The 21587-nt window shown below is 43.4% G+C and overlaps 1 protein-coding gene and 1 long non-coding RNA gene across 2 annotated transcripts; one reads left to right on the top strand and one right to left on the bottom strand.

The window, feature by feature from the left end:
- Window positions 1–1492: 1492 nt before the first annotated feature.
- LOC141194449 (uncharacterized) lies at window positions 1493–18331 on the top strand. The gene is made up of 7 exons (XM_073662371.1): window positions 1493–1582; window positions 4749–4898; window positions 5028–5207; window positions 5291–5414; window positions 5497–5594; window positions 5793–5883; window positions 17125–18331. Exons 2-7 carry the CDS (start codon window positions 4806–4808, stop codon window positions 18123–18125), a joined length of 1587 nt encoding a protein of 528 aa, XP_073518472.1. The 5' UTR covers window positions 1493–1582; window positions 4749–4805; the 3' UTR covers window positions 18126–18331.
- LOC141194453 (uncharacterized) lies at window positions 8186–14459 on the bottom strand. The gene is made up of 2 exons (XR_012267101.1): window positions 14024–14459; window positions 8186–10057 (listed from the first exon to the last, which is right to left on the bottom strand). It is a non-coding gene; the product is annotated as an uncharacterized lncRNA (long non-coding RNA).
- Window positions 18332–21587: the final 3256 nt, after the last annotated feature.

Below are 21587 nucleotides of genomic sequence, written 5' to 3'. Positions count from 1 at the left end.
CACACGCGGCTCCGCTCCGTACACCTCGTACACATGCGGCTCCCCTCCGTACACCTCGTACACACGCAGCTCCGCTCCGTACACCTCGTACACACGGCTCCGCTCCGTACACCTCGTACACATGCGGCTCCGCTCCGTACACCTCGTACACACGAGGCTCTGCTCCGTACACCTCGTACACGCGTGGCTCCGCTCCGTACACCTCGTACATGCGCGGCTCCGCTCCGTACACACGCGGCTTTGCTCCGTACACCTCGTACACACGCGGCTCCGCTCCATACACCTCGTACACACGCGGCTCCGCTCTGTACGCCTCGTACACACACGTCTCCGCTCCGTACGCCTCGCACACACGCGGCTCCGCTCCGTAAACCTCGTACACACGAGGCTCCGCTGCGTACACCTCGTACACACGCGGCTCCGCTCCGTACACCACGTACAGACACGGCTCCACTCCGTACGCCTCGTACACGCGCGGCTCCGCTCCGTACGCCTCGCACACGCGTGGCTCCGCTCCGTACGCCTCGCACACGCGCGGCTCAGCTCCGTACGCCTCGCACACTCGTGGCTCTGCTCCGTACACCTCGTACACACGCGGTTCTGCTCCGTACACACGCGGCTCCGCTCCGTACACCTCGTACACACGTGGCTCCGCTCCGTACGCCTCTTACACACGCGGCTCCGCTCCGTACGCCTCGTACACACGCGGCTCCGCTCCGTACACCTCGCACACATGCGGCTCTGCTCCGTACACACGTGTCTCCGCTCCGTACACCTCGTACACACGCGGCTCCGCTCCGTACGCCTCGTACACGCGCGGCTCCTTTCCGTACACATCGTACACGCGCGGCTCCGCTCCGTACACCTCGTACACAAGCGGCTCCGCTCCGTACACCTCGTACACACGCGGCTCCGCTCCGTACACCTCGTACACATGAGGCTCCCCTCCGTACACCTCGTACACACGCGGCTCCGCTCCGTACACCTCGTACACACGGCTCCGCTCCGTACACCTCGTACACATGCGGCTCCGCTCCGTACACCTCGTACACACGAGGCTCCACTCCGTACACCTCGTACACGCGCGGCTCCGCTCCGTACACCTCGTACACGCGCGGCTCCGCTCCGTACACACGCGGCTTTGCTCCGTACACCTCGTACACACGCGGCTCCGCTCCATACACCTCGTACACACGCGGCTCCGTTCTGTACGCCTCGTACACACACGGCTCCGCTCCGTACGCCTCGCACACACGCGGCTCCGCTCCGTAAACCTCGTACACACGAGGCTCCGCTCCGTACACCTCGTACACACGCGGCTCCGCTCCGTACACCTCGTACACACACGGCTCTGCTACATCCACACTGTAAACCCCTCCTGACCCCACACATAACCTTCAGCTCATCCAGCACCATGACAACCAGCACAGCAGAGTCCTGCATCCACTGAGGCCCCTGATCATGTGACCCCTGACTCCTCCCCTCCTGTGATCTCATCACAGCTCCTGTGCGCACAGAGCAGCCATATATGTGGTGGCGGCTCTGCAGGTGGAGGTATGTGGTGGCGGCTCTGCAGGTGGAGGTATGTGGTGGCGGCTCTGCAGGTGGAGGTATGTGGTGGCGGCTCTGCAGGTGGAGGTATGTGGTGGCGGCTCTGCAGGTGGACGTATGTGGTGGCGGCTCTGCAGGTGGAGGTATGTGGAGACCCCCATTACTGGAGCATTAATACTAGATATATATTGCACAGGGGATATCGCAGCCGATTCCCTCTAGAATAATCCTGGAATCGCAGCATTAGATGATTATTTCTCTGCAGTTTCTCTAGGACATAATACATTACATTCCCTTGTGTTGGGTCATTATCGGGGCGCCTTTCTTTATAGTGAGTCTATGCGGTGACATCCAGGAGGCTCCACACAATTCAGGAACCCCAATGGGGACATTACGGCTCGTTCACCATCCATGACTGAGTCATTGTACATGTATGTGGTCTCTGGACCGGCCGTCTCTTCTGTATTTGTAGGTTTATGGAGCTGACACTATAGTGTTTAGGGCGTAGGATTGTGCGTTCACAAAGCCACTGATAGTTGTTAAAATTGTTACAAATATCAGGGAATACTTGGTCAATAATCTCCAGTACTGAGGACGCCATTTTGTAAAAGTTTTCCGGGAAGGAGATTAAGCCGGTAGTGGAATCTGTAGGGAACCTGTCGTTTCTGAGGCATAGTACGTGGGGTGTAAATTCGTCTGCAGTAGAATTTTCCATCAAGTGAACCCACATATTAGTAGTCAGAGAAGCTTCTGAATATGTCTCCATCCTGAAAAGGGTCACCTTGCCATGGTGGGATGGCTGTTATGCTTTTTTGATCAAAAACTGTGTTCACTAAGGACCCTATGTTATTTAAATGCACTTTTGCTTTTTTACTTATTTAGTTACAGCAGGGTTTATGATCACTTTGTTCCTTGTAGGTTTTGCATATGTCTCCATAGATGAGAAGATATTAAACAGGCATTCAGCTCGTCTGCTGGCGTTGCTCCCTTAAGAACAGGTAACGTTTGGCAGAAGTCACCTGTAAAAAGTACAATTTCCCCCATTAAGCGATTGGATCCCTGCAGATCTTTCAAGGTGCGATCGAGGGCCTCAACAGCTTTCTTGTGCGCCATGGTACATTCCTCCCAGACAATTAATTTGCAAATCTGTAATTCTTTAGCTTTCCCTGAGCCTTTAGTGATATTACAGCCAAGAGTTTCCAACAGCACTAGATTCAAGGGCAATCCTAGTACTGAATGAGCCGTGCGCCCTCCATCTTTAAGAGTGGCCGCAATTCCAGATGAAGCATCGGCCAGAGCAATGTTATTGTTTGAGCGAATTTCTGTGAGCAGGAAATTAATTAAGAATATTTTACCGATACCTCCTGGTCCATCAAGGAAAAACAGTCTCCCATTTCCACTTGAAATCGGATCTGTAATTGCCAAATACGCCGATCTTTGGTCATCAACCAAATGAGGCTTATTCAATGTGACAAATTCTTTCAACCTTTCCAAATCATAGCTTTTGTTTTGCAGAATATCACAGCCCATAACATCAAAGGATGGTCGAACTGGTGCTCGTAAAAAAATTCTATTAGAGTTTTACTATTGATACACTTGCACCTTTCTTCTGGCGTCAAGAGGACTTTGGTGAATATGTCGGCAGTGAAATTTAAGCCTAAATCCGGATTAACTCTCCTGTGCACTCTCAGAATATCTTCGCTAAGATATTCTTTGTGTTTTTCCCAAAGAGCTCGGGGATTGAAAGGTGCACAGGTTGTAATTATTATAGCGAACAGGTTTCGAAGTTGAGGTGGAAAGTGAGTGAGGGACATTTTCTGCAATGTCATGTCCCAGTGTTGATAATCTTCGATCAGACCACGCTTTTGGCATGCCTCCCTGTAAGATTGACACAGCTCACCACCAACTGTTTTTAAATCTGTGAAAGACTCTGGCCCGCGGACAGTGTGACGCAGTAAACGTAGGTGGTAACACTCTGCGTTGTTTGGATGAAGTGTATACACGCGTCCAAGAGCATCACTGCAACTTCCGTCCCATCCTTGGACCCTTGCACCTTGTTTCCTTTTGCAAAATACTTTTCTCAACTTATTCCATGTATAATATTTTTGGAACTTCTGAATATAATAAAGTTCTCGCAAATGGATCTGCTTGACACGGGAGAAAGAAAGCTGTTAATGTTGTATTAGGTGGTCGAGCCGCTCTTTCTTTTAAATTATTGGTAGTGAAATAAACTTGTCCATTTTCAAGATGGACTCTGAGATGAACTACAGTCGGATGTTTTTCATAGATGGCAAAATTGAGTAATCACCACATGGATTCGTTACTACTTATATACCTCCCCATTTTTGTTTGTGTAACGGAAACACTGCCATATCACTGCCTTTGTTAGCTGATTTGCAAGTATATTTGACTCCAAAGAATTGCAATATTTCACGTTAATGTGCGCGTCAAACATTTTTCAAAGATACAACCCACTGATTATTTCATTATCTGTGTACTGATTAACCCTTTGAAATCTGATTGTTGCAGTATATCCTCGCTGTTCACGTTTCCTTCTTCTGTAAAGAGTGACTCTTTGATCGCTGTCGCTCTAATTCTTTAAAATCCTTTGGGCAAAAACTGTAGTTTTGCATTCAACAGACAGACACCCATTTTCTCCTTTATACCTTTCCAGCCTAAATTCAGAGGGCCAAATCCCATGAAAGGGGGAAATTTTGAGTTTTAGTGTTTGCAATATTTTTAGTCTGGTGTTAAAGACGGGCCGTGCAAAATTTCACTTAAACCTTGTGAAAAATGTGGTTTTGTATTTAACGGGCTCAACACACAGATTTACTGATTTATATATATATATATAGACGTAAAGAGGAAAGCAAAATGCCATAAAATAATATATCTCCTCATATGAATTCCCTTATTGTGTCCAGTACTTGTATTATTAAAATATCAGTAAATGATTCCAGAATTAGCTTTATGGAAGATGAGTCTATGAGAAGAGTCTTCAGCTGCAGACTCCGAGGAAGAAACTGCTTGTTGTCTGTGGCCTAAAATATAAAGGTTTTATTACTAGATGTAAAGAAGAAAACTAAATACTGTAAAATAATATGTCTCCTCATGGGTTTCCCCTTATTATCTCCAGTAATTGTATTATTACACAGGATTTTTATGATGTTACATCGGCTCATCATCTTCTCATTCAGGTCCGCACAATGTCAGATCCTCTCAGTGAAGATCTTCTATAGAAGAGAATTTTCCTTATGGACCCATCAAAGATGGATATGGACAGAGACAAGATGGTGGAGAGGATATTACACCTCACCCTAGAGATCCTCTTCCGTCTTACTGGAGAGGTGAGAGATTCTGATGACGTCACATTACATCATTCTTATCTATGGGAATAACAGATGGACAGAACTGGAGAGGTGAGGACTCTGGAAATGTCTGGAGGGAGATTTATTAATGTGTCTCTCCATAACCAGGATTACACAGTAGTGAAGAAGACCTCTAGTGAGCGCTGTCAGGACCCTGTGTCTGAGGGATGGGGAAGACCCCTGAGCCAAATCACAGGGCCTACACCTCACCCCCTGATGCATGATGACATGAATGACCAGAAGATCCTAGAACTCACCTACAAGATGATTGAGCTGCTGACTGGAGAGGTGACACTGCTGGGAATGCTGGGACATTATACAGTGACGCTATGAAGGGATCGGGGGGGTGACGGTATCATTGTATGTGTCAGGTTCCTATAAGGTGTCAGGATGTCGCCGTCTATTTCTCCATGGAGGAGTGGGAATATTTAGAAGGACACAAAGATCTGTATAAGGACGTCATGATGGAGGTTCCCCAGCCCCTCACATCACCAGGTAATGGACAGGACTAAATACACATGGCCTATATTATCTGTATGTAAAGAATGAATTCAGTCCCTGTATGTGGTTCCTCCAGATCTATCCAGTAAGAGGACAACACCAGAGAGATGTCCCCGTTCTCTTCTTCCACAGGACTGTAAACAGGAAGATCCCAATGTTCCTCAGGATCATCAGGTAGATGGAGAGAAGGTGTCATGAGATCTCCCCTATGATGTGTAGACGGCTGTGAAGGTCTTGTGCTCAGTCTTGTTTTATCCACCATTATTATATGCTTTCTACTTGTGTAATGAGAACGGTGAAGATGGCCGGATTAGGGCTGATCATAGATGTGACTTCTCCATGTGTCTGTGACTTTTACAATACTGGTTTCAGGGTGAAGATGTGACCCATATTAATACTACAGAGACATATGTGAGGGGTGATGAGTGGTGTAAAGAGGAGATTCCTACATATGACTACCCAGGTGAGTAGTGACCACTAAATGCAGAGAAGTCATGGATTCTTCTCAGTCACCGGCTGTGGCTGCTTTATCGGTGGTGTAGTCCGGCCGTATCACAATCGTGTGACCACCATTTTGCTACCAACCCATAACATTCTCATCCACCAAAAAATTGTTCAAATGACTTTGGGTATTGAAAGCCCTTTTTTATAGAATTTACAATCTGGAGGATCCACCTACCCCCTGGGATTAGAAGATGCTGACCCTTACCTCCTTACCTGCCCAGATCTGTAAACTAAAAAGCCAAATGACAGCGTATGTAGAATGTGTTGACAAGTTAAAAAATCACTTGAAGAAAAATATTATGATGGGCCTGTAAGAGAAAGCGGAGGGTAATGATGCTGTTGGCTTCCTAGAACCCTGATATCTTATTGGATGAATCTACCTTCTCTCCCATCTGTGCTGCTGAATGTGCTCATATGGTCCCTACAAGACCAGGTCCAGTCTTTCTGACCAAACTTTGCTTTTATGATCTACAACATTAAATGTGCAGTGAGGCCAACTGTGAATTTCTGTACAATAACAACAGAGTTTCCCTTTATCCTGACTTTTCAATTTCTTTTAAAACCAACTAACTTCAAACATAATTGTGATAAACTATACAGAAAACATTACACCTGTGCCATGATATATCTCTAAGCTGTGCGTGGCTGATGGCTGTAATATACATTTATTCACGCCTGCAGGAGATGTGTTGGCATGGCTCGAGCCCTGGTTTCATGGATTCACTCCACATCATAAATTCCATTATGTTTTCAATCCTAAGGAATTCAGATTACTGCAAAATCTCTCCTGAAATGGGGGTGCTAATACTTTCTCTACTCTTCTGATCAGGACTCATAGTAGCTCCAGTGGTCCACCATAAATGAGTGCGACTCCGGTTTAGTGTTGGATTTCTCCCCTCATACATACTTTGTTGTTGGGGATGTAACATTTTTTATTCTATCTCTTTTTTTACAACTTCATTCTGCATGATAGTTTGATTGTGGTGGGATCGGCCTGCCTCACTTATGTGAATATATAACTCCTTGGTGGTCTTTAAAATAATGCCTTTTCCAAATCCCAGAGGTCCAAATTTAAGACACCTCAGCTCTGCACTATTATAAAAAGTTCTCTTTTTGAAACTCATCTGACAGAAAATATTGTTCCTTACGATAGTTTAGATTCCCAAGAGCCACCGAGCCACATACTCCAATTACCCCAGAGAGGTTTCACCACTAGTTACTCACTACTTACTGATGAAGTGCTGAGTTTGATCATTTCAGTAGATGTGTTATGGTCTATACACACAGTTTTGACTACAGTAGTTAGTGCCCAAAATACTCTGATTTAATCCCTTCCTGCAGCCAGTTTTGTGTTCCTATCTGGGCCCATTTTTCAAATCTGACGTGTGTCACTTTATATGGTGATATCCTTTGTGAATAATTCCAAACTTAATAGGAAACAAATGGACCTTACAAATTATTTTCCAACTTCTCTTGAATCCGGCAATACTCTGTATGCAATTGTACACTACTGTCTGGGCACATGGCAGGTTAAGAAGGGAAGGAGCGACATTTAGCTATTTGAATGCAGATCTTGCTGGAATAGTTTGCAGACAATGGTCACCTGGCAGCTCAAATGATGGCTACCACAAACAGGCTTGGTGCTATCTACTCCATTTTCGAGATGCCAGGGATTACTTTATCACCCTTTAACCCCTCTACATGGATCTGTTCTTACACCGAGACCTCTAGGCTTGGGCCACGGTGTTAAAACGAAAAGTTGACAGAGTCCTATGATCTGAAATGTATAGTCAGTTCAAGAAACCCCCCAGAAAAGTAGTAATGTAATAAAAGTATCTAGAGGTTCTTAATGATTATTAAAGTCAGATAGAAGAGGCCAGAGGACTCTTATCAGAAAAAAACTGTGGGATCAGTTTAATTATACATATAACAAATTTTTATTGAGAATATATATTCATATAAGTAGAAAACCCATGAAAGGTGAGACAGAATAAATTGCTAGGATTATTTAAAGCAATAGTGTGCAGATAAAAACCCATAAGAACACATTGGATCCCCAACCCTAATCACTTGGGATTATAGGATAGGCAGCAAAGGAACATGTTCTCCTTCAGGGATAGGTGCAGTGCAGAATATTATACAGATAACTTGTGCGCAATTGCACACAAGCACCTAATGGGTGTTAGGATCATTCAGCCATGGAGGGTCCTTGTTGGAGTCGGGGTATCCCCGTAACAAGAAATACACAGACACGTAGTGTATAATCAAGTACTGGGAAGCCCCTGAGCGCGTCTGCCTCTATTGGAGCTGTCCCTTTTATTTATACTAATAATCTTAGTTTGTTGTCATACATGCGCAGTAAAATGCCTTTGTTCTACAAGCAGCGAAATAATGATTCATTACAGTGGAATGTTAATAAGAAAGTTTCATAAAAAGTGTTAATTCATAGCAGTAGAAGGTTACTGAGACAGCTAAAAACAGGTTACAATCTAGTTTCCGGGCGTCAGTCCAAATGTCCAGATAAGGAAAGAATTACTTCATCTGTGTCTTACATCGTAATCTTGCGTGAAGCATCACTCCCATCATCCTCTCAGTCCCCCCTTTGATTCTTCCTTATGGACTTTTGGTAGAAGACCTGGTCCGGGATTTCTTTTCTTTCATATTCTTGAGTCCGTGTTACAAAGCTTATTTATGCATATTAAAATAATTTTAATCCTATTTTAAACACTACATATATGACTACTATAATTAGCACAATCTGTAATATACCTTGCAGAATTCCAGCCACTCAACCTCCAATACCCTTAAACCAGTTCTTTGGGTTGAGAAAGGAGAAGGTGTCTGACCACCAGCTATCTTTATTTTGGTCATTGTGTCTGTCATATTCATCCCACATCTGCATCAACATTGGATACACAAAAAAAGTGCTGAATATTTTATTAGGAATTCCCATTTGGACCACATGTGGCCTACCTGAAGGTCTAGGCGAGTTGTCGGCTGCTCTTTTGTATAGTGTGTGTTTAGGTACTGCTTGCATATCTACCTGCTGATTCTGAACTATAAATGTGGCCGGTGTTAAGCGTCCTAGAGTACATGTACCTTTTATTCCTACTGGGAGCCATTTGTATGCTCCATTTCCACAAATCCAGAAGGTTCCTTCAGGCAGATCCCATATTGCAGAGTGTTGGAGCACCAACCTATGTACCAAATCTAAAAATTTAGATACATTCTGAAGTATACACCAAGGGGGTTTTTGACCTAATGGACTACAGTATCCTGCATCTGGATTTTCACAAGTCGGTGTACCTGGGTCATATGCACTTGACTCATTACATAATATATTACCTGGTATCTTTGAACATGTATCATTGTTTCCATCGGGGAATAATTGTGAATATTTCCAACCATTATTGTGTATGTATTTTTCTACTATATCAGGTTTAAAAGGTTGAGAAGAAGATACTGTGCTACTAAAACTGAGTTGTATATTTTCTGTAGGAATTAACCCTAAGTCTGTTAGTCCCGTCTTATTTCTAGGAACCCATACACCTCCTTTAAACGCTAAATATTGTAAGTTGTTTATTTTTCCGGTCATATTACCTTGCCACCAGGGAAATCCCACCCACCCCACAACTGGGATGGCAACAGTGGTGTTCCATAATCTAGAATTAACGGTTTGGTTATTTGCTAATTTGTCTGAGCAATTAGTCCATGTAGACACTTCCTCAGGGGTCATGGGTACGGCCAGGAAGGGTATGCTCGTGGCTGATATTGGAGAATGCGTACAAATCCAACAGTCTGCTATTTTCTGTCCGCCATCGAGCAGCCCGTTTACCAATGTCTCATGATGTTTTATAAATTTATTATCTGTAGGTTTTGGGGAACTTAGTTTATCCCACAGGTCTCCCTGATCTATCGTTATAGCTAACACAAGTACAATCACCACTATTTCTTTTTGCAATGGCTTGCATGTACCCATGCTGATTTTCCTTCCAATTTTACTGCAGTTGGAGTTGTCAATAACACCTGATATGGACCCTCAAATCTGGGTTCTAGCGTTCTTCTGTTATGTCTTTTTACGTAGACTTCGTCTCCTGGTTGCAGCTTGTGCGTTCCCTCAATGGAATCTGGATCTGGAATGGAAGAGAACACTAAAGAGTGTATTTTAGACACATGCTTACATAAATTTTGTACATAAGCAGTTAAGCTTTCAGTTTCTAACATTAAAGTCTGTGGGAAATACAATCCTGTATTGGCAACTCTACCAAACAATATTTCATGGGGGGTGAGTTTGCTCTTTCCCTGGGGGGTGTTTCTGACTGAATACAATGCTATTGGGAGACACTCAGTCCATGGTTTCTGTGTTTCTGCCATGGCTTTCTGTATTTTTAACTTAAGTGTTCCATTCATTCTCTCAACCTTACCAGAACTCTGTGGGTGGTAAGGGGTGTGTAGTTCACTTTTTATACACATTTTCATTACATTCTGAAAGATCTCTCCAGTAAAATGTGTACGTCTATCTGACTCGATCACTTCTGGGATACCATAACGGGGTACCAGTTCATGTGCTATTTTTACTGCAGTGACTTTAGCCGTGGCTGTATGAACTGGATAAGCCTCTGGCCACCCCGAAAACATGTCCACACATACCAGTACATACTTATAGTGTCCATGCTTAGGCATCTGGATGTAATCGATCTGAAGTCTCTGGAACGGATATAGTGGTCTTACATGGTGCTTCTGGGGGGTCTTAACAGTCTGTCCTGGATTGTGGGCTAAACAGATTTCACAAGAACCACATTTTGCTCGAGCTACCTGGCCGAACCCTGGGGCTAACCACTTCTGTCTGACCCTCTGTATCATACCGTTTGCAGACACATGTGTAGGTCCGTGGGCTTCACTGACCACAACAGGGTACCATGCTCGGGGGAGACAAAGCTCATCTCCTTTTCTCCATAGTCCTTCTTTTTCTTCTGCCCCCTGTTTCTGCCACTCTTCTTTTTCTTCTCTACTCACCTGCTGGTGGGCTTCTTTGAGCCGTGTAATTAAGTCAAATTCTGATACTGCACTAATAGTGTGGTCAGTTGTCAGAGGTTTTACTGCAGCTCGCTTAGCAGCCTTGTCGGCTCGGTCATTACCCCTAGCTATCTCGGTGTCGAGTCTTACATGTGCAGGTACTTTTATTACTGCTACTTGTTTGGTTAAGGCAGCTGATTCTAGGATTTGTCTAATCATTTGTCCATGTTTTACTGGTTGACCTGAAGCTGTCATGTAACCTCTAGCTCTCCATATACATCCAAAATCATGTACAATACCATATGCATATCAGTAAAAAATATTAGTGTTTTTTTTTTTTTTTTTTGCTAACTGTAATGCTCCTATTAGAGCTAATAGTTCAGCTTCCTGGGCTGAACAGCTGGCCTGCATTGGCTCAGCTTCAATAACATCATAATCTGATACAATGGCATAACCTGTGTGAAAGTTACCAGTTTCATCTGCATACCTACTACCATCTATATACATATGTAGGTCTGGATTGTCAAGAGGGGTGTCCTGTACATTAGGTAGCCCTTGTGTTTCTTGTTCTATACACTGTAAGCAATCATGTATTATATTGTCTTGTTCGTGGTATTGTAAAAAATTTTCATCTTCGTCTTCCTGACCTCCTTCCACTCCCCCCTTTGTCTCTAGTGGTAACAGAGTGGCTAAATTTAGAGACAATATGCGGCGAAAAGTGAGGTTTGGTGGCATTAGTAAGGAGCATTGTAATCTAAGATGTCTAGCCATTGAAATGTGTTTTGGCAATACCTGATTCAGTATGCCATGTACATCATGTGTAGTTTGTACTATTAAGGCATGGTCTAGTACTATTTCTGAGGCTTTTTCTACCAAAAGAGAGACAGCTGCTACTACTCTGACACATGATGGTGCAGCTTTGGTAACATTATCTAATTGAGCAGAATAGTATGCAACAGGTCTTTGTTTATTTTTATGTTTCTGTGTTAGTACTCCTGTAGCATGATTAGACATTTCCGCAGCCATTAATTGGAATGGTTTGGCGTAGTCTGGGATTCCCAAGGCCGGGGCTGACATGAGACCTTTCTTGAGGTCTTGAAAGGCTATGAGCGCTAATTCAGTTAACTGGAAAGGCTCGATTTTTAAACAATCATATAGAGGTTGCATAAGCTGACTAGCATGTATAACCCATTGTCTGCAGTGTGATACTATTCCCAAAAATGCTCTTAATGTTTTGTAGTTCTTGGGAGGAACAAGATCTCTAATGATTTTTAGTCTGTCGGCGGTGAGGTGCCGAATACCTTGTGAAATGCAGTGTCCTAGAAATACTACCGTAGTCATACAAAGTTGTACTTTTTTCTTGTTAACTTTACAGCCCATGTCTGCTAGAAATATTAACAACCTTATTGTGTTGCTGTTTGCGGACTCTTGAGCAGGGGCACATAACAATAGGTCATCAACATATTGGAGAATTACAACCTCATCCGTAGGTTTGAAATTTTGAAGAACTGATCTCATAGCTTCTGAGTACAAGGTAGGTGAATGTATCATACCCTGTGGTAATCTTGTCCATGCTAATTGTCTATTCTTAAATGTAAATGCAAACAGTTTGTAACAGTCTGGGTGTAATGGTACTGAAAAAAATGCATTTGATAAGTCTATGACAGAAAATACTCGTGCTGTTGCTGGGATCTGTGATAGCAACGTGTGTGGATTTGGCACAACAGGAGTAATAGGTTCCAAAATTTTATTCATCTCTCTTAAATCATGTACCATCCGGTACCTAGCAGCTGACCCCTCAGTAGATTTCTTTTTTACGGGGTACAACGGTGTATTGGCTGGTGACTTTACTTCTATCAGTACTCCAGTTTTTAGATAATCTTTTATCTGTTCTCCTATGGCGTGTTCTTGTTGGGCACTAATAGGATACTGTCTCAATTGGGGTAGTGTCACACCTGGAACAGGAGTGACTTTTACAGGAGCTATTGGCATTAGTCCTACATCGGTGTCATGTTGTGCCCATAATTTTTCTGGTACCTCAGAAAGATCTAAAATAATTTGGGTAGGGGCAGGATCTTTCTCATCCTCTAAGGCTTGGACTTTTACAATGTTTTCTAGAGACTCTTGGTCATCAGGCACCAAAATTTGGACTCTACCATCCTTTGTCTCTTATCACTCCTGCTTTTCTAACCCGAATGTCCTCCCATAGTTTCCTGTTAAACCTGTCATGCCTTGCTACCTGAAAAGTTTTGCAAACTTTCCCTAAATTCTTAGTTGCTTCTACACCACACCTTTCTTTCACGATTGTATAGACATCTTGTTCATCATTTGTGGTCTTAGTCTGTTTGTTGCCCATTTTTCCTGACTATTCTTACCTTAGGAGGCTTTTTGGGTTAGATAAAATATATTCTATATTTTACCTTTCCTCGTTACCTATTCTGTCCTAAGGAGCCAGTATCTTGTTGCCCATTTTTCCTGACTATTCCTACCTTAGGAGGCTTTTTGGGTTAGATAAAATATATTCTATATTCTACCTTTCCTCGTTACCTATTCTGTCCTAAGGAGCCAGTATCTGAAACGGTTTCTCTGGACCGTTTTGTCTGAAGTGTAGAGTAATTCTAACACACATATATATGGCAACAAGGGCAAGACCAACAATACATAAAATGAACCATACAGTCTCCATTATATATCGTGTCCCTGGAGTATTATCATTACTTCCATGGGCTCATTCTGTCAATCTCTTATCCGTCAAAAAGGAGGACAAAGGTTCGGGAGTTAAGCGTGAGCGAAGGTTTCCCCGAAAGGACACAACCTTATGACTCAGTTAGGCAATCTCCGTAATACTTATGTCATCTACCTTAGTGCGGCTTATGAGGCTATTCCCGACATCCACATCTCTTTCATACCATCCGTTTCATAACCTTCTCTGACCTCTCCTTCGGCAGATCCTACAGTATATACATGAATGACCCGAGCTATAGGTATCCTTCTCTACTAGTTCCTCAATCCCAACACAAGATATGCATGAAATTTACGGACTATCGCAGAGCAGATGTAAGAGAACTAACAGTGTCTCTTACCTGGCCAGGTTTGTCATCTGCTGTTCCGATGTCCCAATCTCAGCGGTTACTCGTGCCGGTCGATGAACTTGAAGGAATACGCAGACCTCGGGTCCCTGTTTCGGGCGCCAGGAAATGTTAGGATCATTCAGCCATGGAGGGTCCTTGTTGGAGTCGGGGTATCCCCGTAACAAGAAATACACAGACACGTAGTGTATAATCAAGTACTGGGAAGCCCCTGAGCGCGTCTGCCTCTATTGGAGCTGTCCCTTTTATTTATACTAATAATCTTAGTTTGTTGTCATACATGCGCAGTAAAATGCCTTTGTTCTACAAGCAGCGAAATAATGATTCATTACAGTGGAATGTTAATAAGAAAGTTTCATAAAAAGTGTTAATTCATAGCAGTAGAAGGTTACTGAGACAGCTAAAAACAGGTTACAATCTAGTTTCCGGGCGTCAGTCTAAATGTCCAGATAAGGAAAGAATTACTTCATCTGTGTCTTACATCGTAATCTTGCGTGAAGCATCACTCCCATCATCCTCTCATGGGTTATCAGAGCATTGCAAACATTAAATATGAAGTGCTATACCTGAAGACATGCTGGCGTGTCCTAGAGCGGGTAGGAGGTCCAAGTAAGCGCCTCGACGCGCGTTTCTCCTTCCGGCTTTGTCAGGAGGCGTGGGGAGAATTTAAAAAGGGGCACTATATAAATGAGTATGTCCGGGTGGCTGGCGAATCGGCGCACCGCTCGTCATGTTGTTACTCCCCTCAGGGCGCGGCCGGCCAGCGCATGCCGGAAACAATGGGAGGGAGGACAATGTCATCACTCCCGTCGTCCCGGCAACGAATCCAGCCCGCGGCGCCACAGGGGACAAACAGCACATGTGCGAGGTGTGTCTGCACCACTAAGGTAAAGCCACAGATGATTCCAAATATTTAAGAATTAAAGATTAGGTTTAATAAATAATTCTGGTAGATTTATAATGGCTTAGAGGGATAGAGATGAGGGCGTATATCCTATTAAGTATACCACTGCCAGAAGGTACATGGCTGAGTCATTAATGGTAAATATTCCAAACTTGCTATATATCTAATACCGACAGCATGATCATAGGAGATGGCAGATAGTAGATCCCTCCTGAAGAATAATAAAATATCGATATGGGAGGGACATATATATAACCACTCATACTCAAAAAGTATTGCCATGCAGATGCTTACAAAGATAGGTTACAGCAAAAATACAAAAAAGGGCACATATGTAGCCCTCCATGTTCGAAACATACTTCCCTTACAAATATCTACAAAATTATGTGGCAACGATCCATATCGTCACATAACACGAGAATTTATATATATCAATATGCGAAGGGCATATATGTGACCTTCAATTTTCAAAAATTATTCCCCCAAAGACATTTGTAAAATCGCATAGCAGCAATCTGTATTGTCACCTAAGGAGAATACATATAGAGCTTACCGCCTTTCAAAGATACTTCCCAAATAATATTTATAAAATCGCATAGCGATAGTCCACATGTCAGCATGCTGTTTCGATGGTAAGTATCTTGGCGATCTTCCTTAGTGACACTTGCAGAGTCGCATGGCGATAGTCCATATGTGAGCATACTGCTTCAATGATGAGTATCATAACAATCTTCCTTAGTGATACTTGCAGAATCGCATAGCGATAATCCATATATCGACATGCTGCCTCAATGGTAGAAATCTTAGCAACATTTATGCACAAACCTAAAATAAAGTTATTTTTATATAATATATAACAGTAAAGCAACTAATGTTGATATATAACTAAAACCAATGTCCTCAGGTTTGATGCTGAATGGATGCTTGCGTTCCGTAGTTCTTTGGGCCACGGTGTTACCTGCTGTTCTGTGGAGTGAGATGGGAAGAAGAATAGTCAGGTAGCCGGGTCAGAACCAGGAGGGCAGAGAACATACAACATCAGAAGACACAAGAGTAGTCAGTAAACGGGCCGAGGTCACAAGGGGAAACAAATACACAATCCGGGAGCTGAGCACAGAGGACTGACCCAGAGGAGAACAAGGCTGTATCTGGCAGCTTCCGGCAATATGCTTCCAGCTTTAGTAGGGTGCGGTGCTTTCCAGTTGGCTGAAGCAGGGAGCAGATTACTCCAGCTGGACAGCACACACACCCATACTGCCAGACTGGATAGTACTAATGGTCCCAGGCACCATAATCTTAGTGGCTGGACAGAGCCTGCGCCGCCCAGAGCTTCTGGTTCTGACGTCTCCTCCATCACCAGCGCCACCTGCAGGATGAATAAGGCGGCTCCTGCTGAGAGAAGCAGACGTCACAGGAGCAGATCCCAGAGGAGATGGGACACACCATTTACAGAAGCCCTAATATGATAAAATATCAGAAAACCAGAGCAGTGGAAATCCCCATATAGTGAATACATTTTATAACCCTCAGTGAATTAATCTATAGGAGTAGTGACTATTTTTACTCCTCAGGCACTTCCCGGAAATTAGCACGTAGTGGATGTTGGACAGTGAAAATTACAAATATATAGTTTCATTACCCAACACATAGTGCCCAGATTGTGCTCCAGGAGACACACACCATCAATTAAGTGGGTTCTTCTCACTATAGTAATGTCAAATACATGGCGGCTAAATGTGGTTTGGGCGCACTGCAAGGCTCAGAAGTGAGGGGGAGATCTGACTTTGGGAGAGCGGATATTGCTGGATTGGTTTATGGAAGCCATGTTGCTTTTCAAAAGCCTTTGAGCCACTAATAATATGGAAACCTATTTTTCCAATGACAGATAATGGATCTTAGTGGGGGATTGTTTTTTGCAGGATGAGTAGTTGTTGTATTGGTATTATGTTCGCCTATATAACACAGTTTGGTGCCTTTATATTTGGGAGGCAGAATGAACAAACAATTGAACACCACGCTCCACTGGTTCATCCTATGAGGTTTTCTATTAGACTGTGACCTGTCATTGTCTTGGTGAATAATTCAATATGTTTACATAACTTGCCTTTTCTACAGACCGTTTAAATAGAAATGTTAATAAATATAAATTTCAATTTTTTTTATTAAAAATAATTTATTTTCTTCTTGGCAGATGTCTGTACCAGGAGATCAGAGGGACAGCTGACATCTTCAATTTTGAAATCAGACGATCTTGAGATCCCCCAAAATGCAATTGAAGTGAATGCCATTACTCCAGATATCCCATCATCCCTTCACAGCAAAGATCTGTCATCTGATCCTTTGAAGCAGGTCCTGTCTTCTGATTCATTACCGACTACTAAGGAAAATCAAAGTTACAAAATAAGCATTATTAAACAAATTGCTCCTGAAGCAAAGAAGCCATTTTCATGTTCAGAATATGGAAAGAGTTTTCCCCTCGAAAAGTCTTTTCTTAAACGTCAAAACATTCACACATCGGAGAATAGATTTTTTTGTTCCAAGTGTGGGAAATGTTTTAACTACAAATCAAATCTTGTTACTCACCAGAGAATTCACACAGGGGAGAAGCCATTTTCATGTTCAGAATGTGGGAAATGTTGTAACCAGAAATCACACCTTATTAGTCACCAGAGAACTCACACAGGGGAGAAGCCATTTTCATGTTCAGAATGTGGGAAATGTTTTAGAGTGAAACCAAGCCTTATCAAGCATCAGATAATTCACACAGGGGCGAATCCTTTTTCCTGTTCAGAATGTGGAAAATGTTTTAACCAGAAATGGAATCTTGTTAAGCATCAAAAAACTCACACAGGGGAGAAGCCATTTTCATGTTCAGAATGTGAGAAATGCTTTGCAGGGAAACCAAGTCTTATTGCCCATCAGAGAACTCACACAGGGGAGAAGCCTTTTTCATGTTCAGAATGCGGGAAAGGTTTTAATCGGAAAGAGCAACTTGTTATACACCAAAGAACCCACACAGGGGAGTACCCTTTTTCCTGTTCAGTATGTGGAAAAAAATTTGCAGAAAAATCAAAGCTTACCAGACACCGGAGAACCCACACAGGGGAGAAGCCTTTTTCATGTTTAGAATGTGGAAAATGTTTTCTGTGGAAATCATCTCTTCTTAGTCACCAGAGCAGTCACACAGGGTAGAAGCCTTTTTTAGATTCTTAATGTGGGAAATGTTTTACTTGTAAATCAACTGTTAATGAACATCAGAGAAGTCACACAGGGGAGAAGTCGCTTTCATGTTTAGAATGTTGAAAATATTTTATCCAGAAATTGTATCTTTTTAAAGGGAACCTGTCAATGTCATCAGTAACACTCTTTTTTTCATTAAAATTGGCGCTAATATCATGAGTATATAGCACTTTATATAGTTATATCATACCTGCTCGTTTAGTCATAGGGGTGTGATCCTTGCATTCAATCAGGGCTGGTGCCACTCACGCATTTGAATTCTGCTCCCAGCTCGCGCTGAAGTAAGTATGTTGCACTTGCGCAGTATAACATAGCCAGCCAGCAAAGCTTACTGTGCTGTGAGCCATGCATGCACTGTGATGAGCGGCTCCCCGCCCATGCGCAGTGAGGCTGTGTAGTGGCGGCTGGGGATGGCCACCGCCATGAGGTTGCGAAAAGCTTTCGTCTCCACAAGCCTAAACGGCAACATTTCCAGGGCAAGCAGTATGGAAATGTGGCCATTTAGTATTGTGGCTTATGGGTGAGCGGCTGTGTATTTACTCTTGCGTTCCAAGGACTGGGGTAGGTACAATTGAACGCTGCGCTGGGACAAGGACATGGAAATGGATGCTGACGGTGTTTGCAAGTGTGCAATGACAGGTGCAGGGTGGGAGGCATCTTCACCAACATCATGGACAGTGTATTAGTGTACATGTTCAACAGGGGAAGAGGCAATGATGTCACCCGCAGACACAGCTTTTGGCCCCTGGCGTTCGGCCCAAAGTAGTCTGGTGCTTCGCTTGGATGAGCCTGAGCATGCTGGTGGTGGTCAGGCTGGTACTTGTGCTGGCCCTGCTGATGCTGGCATGGTAGATGTTCTAAATTGCCTTTTTTGGGTTAACTGGACTGTCTTCAAAAAAGCGCCAGACTTGGGAAGACCTAACTCTTGGCTTGTCAACTTCACCCTTGTTGATACTCTGGGGAACAGTTGCCCACCTTGTGTCTCTGTCCACTCAACTGCATCTTCCTGGCTGTTGTGGTGCTGCAGCTCCCTTCCCCTGTGCACTGCTGTCCTCACTCTGCATGTCACCTTCCCAGGTTGGGTCAGTCAGCATCATCCACCATCTTGTCTTCCACTTCTGCACCCTGGTCCTCCTCTTGACTTGCTGACATTGAAACGCCATGTGTTGGCAATTGTGTCTCATCATCATCCACCTCTTGCGATAGTAATTGCATTTTTTCCACCATTGTCTTCTTGCGAGTGTGGCTGCTCAAATATTTATGCATTGCTACCTGCGAACTCCTCATGTCCCGCTTGAAATGGACAGAGCGAGAGGCCAGAATCTATAAATGGACATGTGAACAGCTCTTTGGAGTGTCCAAGCGCAGACACTCTGTCTCTAGGCACTCTGCATGGTGGGAGAAAGGAGGATCATGGTCAGAATTATGTGGTCCAAAATCACAGCTACTGAGACTGGACCGTGTGGAAGACAGGGTGGCGCTGGCAAAGTGATTGGAAGCATTATCTGTTCTCAATCTAACAACCTTTTCACTCTGGTTTGGCATGAAAAGAGTGGTGTTCCACGCCACACCCACGTACAAAGAGATGAAGCTAGATTGACATGATAAGTGTGTTAGTTGTGCTCCCACAGCAGCCACAGTTTCACCTTGCCCATGACTTCGGCCTTTTCTCTCACCATCAGCATCACGTCCACTACCCCGTCCCTTACCCCGCACCCTGCCCATTTTAAATTACATATGATATACCCCTGTTGAGAAAACGTTGCAGTATTATAATGGCAGGAAAACAATTTATTTTTGTGTTTGAGCCACAACTGCAGCACAATAAATACCATAAAAAATTTCACTGGTGAAAAAAATGCATTGTATTACAATGGCAGGAAAATTTACCCACTTCAGATGGACTGGTTTCACTGTAGGAGCAATATAGCGATCATATTGCGATCCAACCAAGTCTGGCTGTATGCTTTTGACACACAACTTCCTTAGTTAAAATGGTGTATAATAATTTCCTGCTCAGAAAAATTTGCAGGATTAAGAGCAAAAATATTATTATTATGCCTGAGAATTATGCCTATTATGCCTGAGAAGGGCTTTTCGTATCAGTTGAAGCATATAGGACGTACAATTCACCCTATCTTGTCCTACACGATCCCTTCAGCACAATCTCTCCTGAGGCACTGCTAACAGCAGTATTAATCTTGATTATAATTAGCCCTGTAGTTCAAAGAAATAGAAATGTGGTTTTATCCCTGACTTTATGCAGCTACAGTTCTGTCCCTCTCTCATCTTCAGCTCTCCTTACTCTGCCTGTTTCCGGGATACAGTGTCTTATATAGACCTGATGACACTATGCGGCCAGTCAATCACAGTAACGCCACAACCAGGGTGGCTACGGCATTACAGTGACTGGTAGGAAATCCCCACATGATTTTTGGCTGTCTAAAAAGTGACAAACATGCGGGGCGTACCACATGTGTAAAGCCACTGCCAAGGCTACAGCAAAGAAACTAATCTTAGAACTTATCAGCAGATACGGGGTGCCCGAGGCCATAGACGGTGACAGAGGCGCCACTTTTCCGGAGAAGTAATGCAGGAAATAATGTCCGCCCTGGGAGTGGAAAAGGCCTTTCATACTATGTACCATCCACAGAGTAGAGGTAGTGTAGAGACATTGAATTCGGCCCTGAAACTCAAAATCTAGAAAGCCATGGCTGAAACGGGCAGACCATGGACAGAATGCTTGCCCCTTGCACTCTTTTTAATCAGGTACACTCCCAACAAAAAAAACAGGCCTCTGCCTATATGAGGTGTTTATTGGGTCAGCCCCTAGGCTAGGGTTGTATTTTCCATAGCAGCTCCAGATGCAACATGATAGGCTGTGTTCTTATGATATTTCACTTACAAAATGCTTGTCTAGCATACAGTTATATGAAAAAGTTTGGGCACCCCTATTAATCTTAAGCTTAATGTTTTATAAAAATTTGCGTTTTTGCAACAGCTATTTCAGTTTGATATATGTAATAACTGTTGGACACAGTAATGTTTCTGCCTTGAAATGAGGTTCATTGTACTAACAGAAAATGTGCAATCTGCATTCAAACAAAATTTGACAGGTGCATAAGTATGGGCACCCTTATCATTTTCTTGTTTTAAATACTCCTACCTACTTTTTACTAACTTACTAAAGCACTTTTTTTTGTTTTATAACCTCATTGAGCTTTGAACTTCATAGCCAGGTGTATGCAATCATGAGAAAAGCTACTTAAAGTGGCCACTTGCAAGTTCTCCTGTTTGACTCTCCTGTGAAGAGTGGCATCATGGGCTCCTCAAAACAACTGTCAAATGATCTGAAAACAAAGATTATTCAACATAGTTGTTCAGGGGAAGGATACAAAAAGCTGTCTCAGAGAT

The sequence above is a fragment of the Phyllobates terribilis genome, unplaced genomic scaffold (assembly GCF_046119375.1).
Source record: "Phyllobates terribilis strain yellow unplaced genomic scaffold, ASM4611937v1 Scaffold_71__1_contigs__length_7168151, whole genome shotgun sequence".
Lineage (NCBI taxonomy): Eukaryota > Metazoa > Chordata > Amphibia > Anura > Dendrobatidae > Phyllobates > Phyllobates terribilis.
Note: the sequence above shows the minus strand (reverse complement) of the source record. Positions and strands in the feature narration are given on the sequence as shown.

Excerpts from the sequence above, each read along its gene's own strand:
- LOC141194449 (XM_073662371.1), top strand. The coding sequence starts at position 4,806 with ATGGACCCATCAAAGATGGATATGGACAGAGACAAGATGGTGGAGAGG. Across the intron at positions 4,899-5,027 it reads TCTTCCGTCTTACTGGAGAG|GATTACACAGTAGTGAAGAA; the intron begins GTGAGAGATTCT and ends CTCCATAACCAG. Across the intron at positions 5,884-17,124 it reads TCCTACATATGACTACCCAG|ATGTCTGTACCAGGAGATCA; the intron begins GTGAGTAGTGAC and ends TCTTCTTGGCAG.